General features: G+C 44.1%; 1 protein-coding gene across 2 annotated transcripts in view; it reads left to right on the forward strand.

Moving 5' to 3' along the window:
* The first annotated feature begins 998 nt into the window (after window positions 1–998).
* The window catches only part of cdh26.1 (cadherin 26, tandem duplicate 1), a 10,959-nt gene continuing 7,323 nt past the window's right edge, over window positions 999–4,634 (forward strand). For both annotated transcript variants that reach the window (XM_047040003.1, XM_047040004.1), the window contains exons 1-9: window positions 999–1,104; window positions 2,561–2,629; window positions 2,737–2,829; window positions 3,064–3,225; window positions 3,324–3,468; window positions 3,717–3,889; window positions 4,006–4,134; window positions 4,229–4,414; window positions 4,496–4,634. The exon at window positions 4,496–4,634 is cut by the window's right edge and continues 139 nt beyond it. In XM_047040003.1, the coding sequence (XP_046895959.1) occupies window positions 1,069–1,104; window positions 2,561–2,629; window positions 2,737–2,829; window positions 3,064–3,225; window positions 3,324–3,468; window positions 3,717–3,889; window positions 4,006–4,134; window positions 4,229–4,414; window positions 4,496–4,634 (1,132 nt within the window). In that variant the 5' untranslated portion in view covers window positions 999–1,068. The remainder of the gene's footprint in view (window positions 1,105–2,560; window positions 2,630–2,736; window positions 2,830–3,063; window positions 3,226–3,323; window positions 3,469–3,716; window positions 3,890–4,005; window positions 4,135–4,228; window positions 4,415–4,495) is intronic.

Here is a 4,634-nt window from a genome sequence, read left to right on the forward strand (position 1 = left end):
TGTATATTTGGGAGGTTTACTTATTCAAGCTTAGCATACATGTAATTTATGTTCTGTGTACTTATATGTAATGTCATACCAGGTGCTTGCGTTATCTTGTCTTAAGAATTTCAGTGCCTAGTCTGACCTTGTGTTGTTCTGTGCATCTGACAATAAAAGACTTGAACTTGAACTTGAAGTTGGCTCAGGTCAGAATAACGGAAGAGTCTGTATTTACTTCACATCGTAAATCAGCCTCTTCTTTGCTACCAGGCACGGTGATCAAAGAATGAAACCACAGTGCAATGTTTGATCTATGATCAGATCATGGTGGGGCACACAGGTCCAGACAGAGCTCCCTTCTGCAGAATGCCCAAGGGTTGAGCTACATGGCGAGGCTCAATGCCTGGGAAGAGGAGGGAACTGCAGAAAGAAACCTTACACCTCTCTCAACTGGACTGATGAAGATCGACTACTGGAACAAAAGTTGCCTACATTTCAACAAAGGAGTTACTGCTGTCGAGCGAATGAATAAGAGATGGTCATTAGAAACCTCTTCAGCAGGTGTCCATGTGTACACCTGACTGTGTTGTGGACACCTGACTGTGTTGTGGACACCTGACTGTGCTGTGGACACCTGACTGTGCTGTGGACACCTGACTGTGTTGTGGACACCTGACTGTGTTGTGGACACCTGACTGTGCTGTGGACACCTGACTGTGTTGTGGACACCTGACTGTGTTGTGGACACCTGACTGTGTTGTGGACACCTGACTGTGCTGTGGACACCTGACTGTGTTGTGGACACCTGACTGTGCTGTGGACACCTGTCTGTGGACACACGCACTCCTCTCAAAAATGTAGAGTCTGTACATTATTAAACCAGTTCTGAACACACACACACACACACAAAAGCACAATTATCCACACACACACCCCACCCCCATGAGAACAAACAGACCTGTGTCAGCAGTGTGAGAGTTGCCTGGAGGCAAAGTGGGCTGTCCCTGGTGTACTATGTTACAGGTATGAGGCTTCCCAGACACATCCCGTCGGCTGAGCTGGTGTCACTAACACAGTGCTGCTGGAATGGAGAAGAAGACTGTTTCCGTGGTTCTGCTCACAGTAAGTACAATACAAATATGTACAACTTTAAACCATTCAGTTGTGAAGTGCACATACTTAATGTGAAACGTAGCTTTTGAGAACAACTGACCAATGTAGGCGCATACGTTGTGCTCCATGCATTGTGTATCATTGAGTGAAACAAATCATGACAAATCATGTTTTTAAACTGTACCTGTGTGAAATAGAATGTAAAACCTCAATGAAATTGAACCAATGTGACTTTCTCTGGTACTACAATGGCTGAGCAGTTTCCAGTTGAAGTAGAAGCTTCCTCTCCTGGTCTGCCTCTGTCTTGAACACATTGGACTGGTAGGGCTTCTTTGTGGCATGGCTTTTATTGTCAACTTTACCTCTTGCAACTTGTTCATGGAGGAACATTGGAATTATTGGTCCTGCTTGTTTGTTTCCTTGGATTCTGACTTAAATCGTATATGGTTTTACATTTACATTTCTACACAAATAATCTGAATCCTATGAGCGTTATAAACCAATGCCAGACTGTGTTTTTTCAGACTTTTTATTTATCTTTGTTCAGAGACTGTAAAAATGTTTTGTTATATTTTGAGTATTCAGTTATAAGAGAAAAAGATTTAAAGTAGTTGTGTTCACTTGACCTCACTTGACCTCACTGCTCCATGTTGAGGAAGATTAAAAGCTTTTGGAGTGCTGACCATATAAAGATATCAATGACATGTGGGTAGTAAAACATTGTACCAAACATTCAATGTTGATGATGATGGTAAGATGGAGTGGCTGGTTATGGTGGAGTGTGCACGTATGCGGGAGAAAAAAAAAGTCAACAATAATAGCAAATGTTGTTCCAAAACCTTCTGAAACTTCTCTTTTGCAATAATCAAGTGGAATGGCCTGACAGGCTGATTGGGAAGGGATAGGCATGAGTGAGCAACAAAAATGGTTTTGTAGAATAACTTTTATGATCCTTTGATAACTAAGTTGACATTGTAGCTCGACTGACATCATTTAACAACAGCATTTTATTTTTTGTTGTGGCGAAGTCCATGGCTTTGTGTGAATGTTTGCATGGATCCAAAGCCCTGCGGTAGCATTTGCCTTTAGCAGAATGTATGAGTTAGGGTAACGTTCACAAATCAAATTAAAAAACGAATGAGGTGAGGCTTATAGTGAAAGGTTTCATGACCACACCCACGGTTCAGATGCTGTTATTGTGGTAGATAATCGCATGATGACTCATTTTGTATTAGAGTCATTACAGAAGAATTGTCTTTATGAAGTTTCAGTGTGTGCATGATTGATGTCTGCTTGGAATGCACTGCACTGTTCATGTCAGATGCCTTCCTATACGTTGGTGGCTGTATTGTGGTTGTGCTTTTGCCTGTGAGGAGAGTCACTTCTTGTAACCGACAGGAGGTCACCTGCTGGAATGGTCACTAAGTTCTGTGACATCCCCTGAATATGCTCTCTTCATCATCAGGTGGCCATAGCAGTTGGACTGTCACTGGCACAGGCGGGCACCCATACGGTGAACAAGCATGAAAAAAGGGTAGGTTGCAAGGACTCATCTATTGAAAGCCATGTCCTAAATATCAATCAACACAATATAGTTTGCCGATCTCTCATAGCCTTCTTGTGCTCCTGTTTCTGTGTCAGGACCTGCTGGTACGATCCAAAAGGAGATGGGTCCTGTCCACCATAGAACTGGTCGAGGAGGACCCTGGGCCTTTCCCTAAACTGGCCACAAAGGTACAGACACCCCCCCCCACACACACACACACACACAAATGTATATACTTATTTTTTACTCATTGACCAATAAAACCTCATCACAACATCCATTTGTTTACAGTCCGTATTATGGACTTTTCCTGACTGTGACCTTGTTAGATGGTTATAATGTAGCAGTGTGTACCATACTGTAGGCCTGGTGCCTGGTCCTAGACTGCCCCTGTCCGACGGTCCTGATTTGTGTTTCTTCAGATGTTCAACGACAGGATAGAAGAACTGAATGACAACCACGTGTTCCGTATCACGGGCACCGGCGTCACAGAGAAGCCGCTGGGAGTTTTCTCCATAGACGGCACGACGGGCGAGGTCATGGTCCACAAGGCCATCAACAGGGAGGAGATCGCCTTCTTCCATGTGAGATACAGAAAGAAAAGAAAAGGGGATTAGGAAAGAAAGAGAGATAGCAAGGAAAACATGACGCACTCATGCTTTGAGGTTGGTTGTCTCTGCAGATCAAATTTGATATCCTTGACAAGCAAACCCTTAAGCCAGTGGACAGGACGCTGGCATTCGATGTGGCCATAAAGGACATCAACGACAACGCTCCTTCCTTTGATCCCATCGAAAAAGCCACTGTGAAAGAAAACTTACCACAGGGTCAGGACATGGATGAATACAACCAAACTTGACACACATACATGCAAATGATTTCCCTGCAGTCACAGGCATGCTGGAGGGTCCTTCCTTATACTTCACATGGCCTCGCCTCCTCTCCTGTTATCTCATCTAATTTCCGCACATTTCTCTGCTTTTTCTTTGGTTTCTTCTTTTCTCTTTTCTTTTTTCATCAAATTTCTTCTCTTCGTCTTCTCTTTTCTTCTCTTCCTCGTGTGTTCTCTCATCAGGTTACCTCCCTGTCCCTCTGAAAGCACGGGATGCAGATGAGGAGAACACAGACAACTCTGATATCACCCTCAGGGTGGTTTCCCAAGAACCTGCCGAGCCCAAGATCATTCTGACAACAGTGGAAGGCACCAAGCTGACCCAGCTCACCTTCACAGGCTGCTTCAACTATGATGTGAGCCTCCACTGGACAACACTTACATACAGAACACACATGTATATCCATACAGACCGGCACACTGTCACAAACTAAGACATAAGAAATAGTCCTAAATGTTTTATGCTCTACAGAAAGCAAAGAAGTATAAGGTCATTGTTGAAGCTAAAGATAAAGGAACACCAGCCCTCTCTTCATCTGCCACAGTTTTTATTGATGTTACTGACTACAACACACACCGACCAGTGTTCAAAGAGAATGCGGTAAGATGTGACTGTTCACATTACATAGCAAACAAAATTGTGTAATTGACCCGCAACCCCCCTTCTTAATATCAATCACTGTGTGTTAATCCAGTACCGTGGTGAGATAATGGAGATGGAGACCAACAAGGTTATATTAAGAATAGGTGTGACAGATGCTGATACACCAAACACCCCTGGATGGCGCGCCAAATACTTCTTCCTGAAGGGAAACGAGGAGGGGAACTATGCAATTGAGACAGACCCCAAGACTAATGAGGGCATTCTGACAGTCATCAAGGTACAGGAATGTTATGTATGAAAGATCCATTGGCTTCACTTAGTTCAGTGCACTAAAGGGACATTGTGCCTGTGTTTCCAGGGGAAGGATTATGAGAGGACCACCATCGCAGGGGTGGAGATCGGAGTGGAAAACGAGGAGCCTCTGTTTGAGTGTGAAGCTGGTGCCCCTGGTGGCCTCTCTGCTAAGGTCACACCTCCCAACTCAGTCAACATCACCC

This window comes from Hypomesus transpacificus, chromosome 18, assembly GCF_021917145.1.
Source record: "Hypomesus transpacificus isolate Combined female chromosome 18, fHypTra1, whole genome shotgun sequence".
NCBI lineage: Eukaryota > Metazoa > Chordata > Actinopteri > Osmeriformes > Osmeridae > Hypomesus > Hypomesus transpacificus.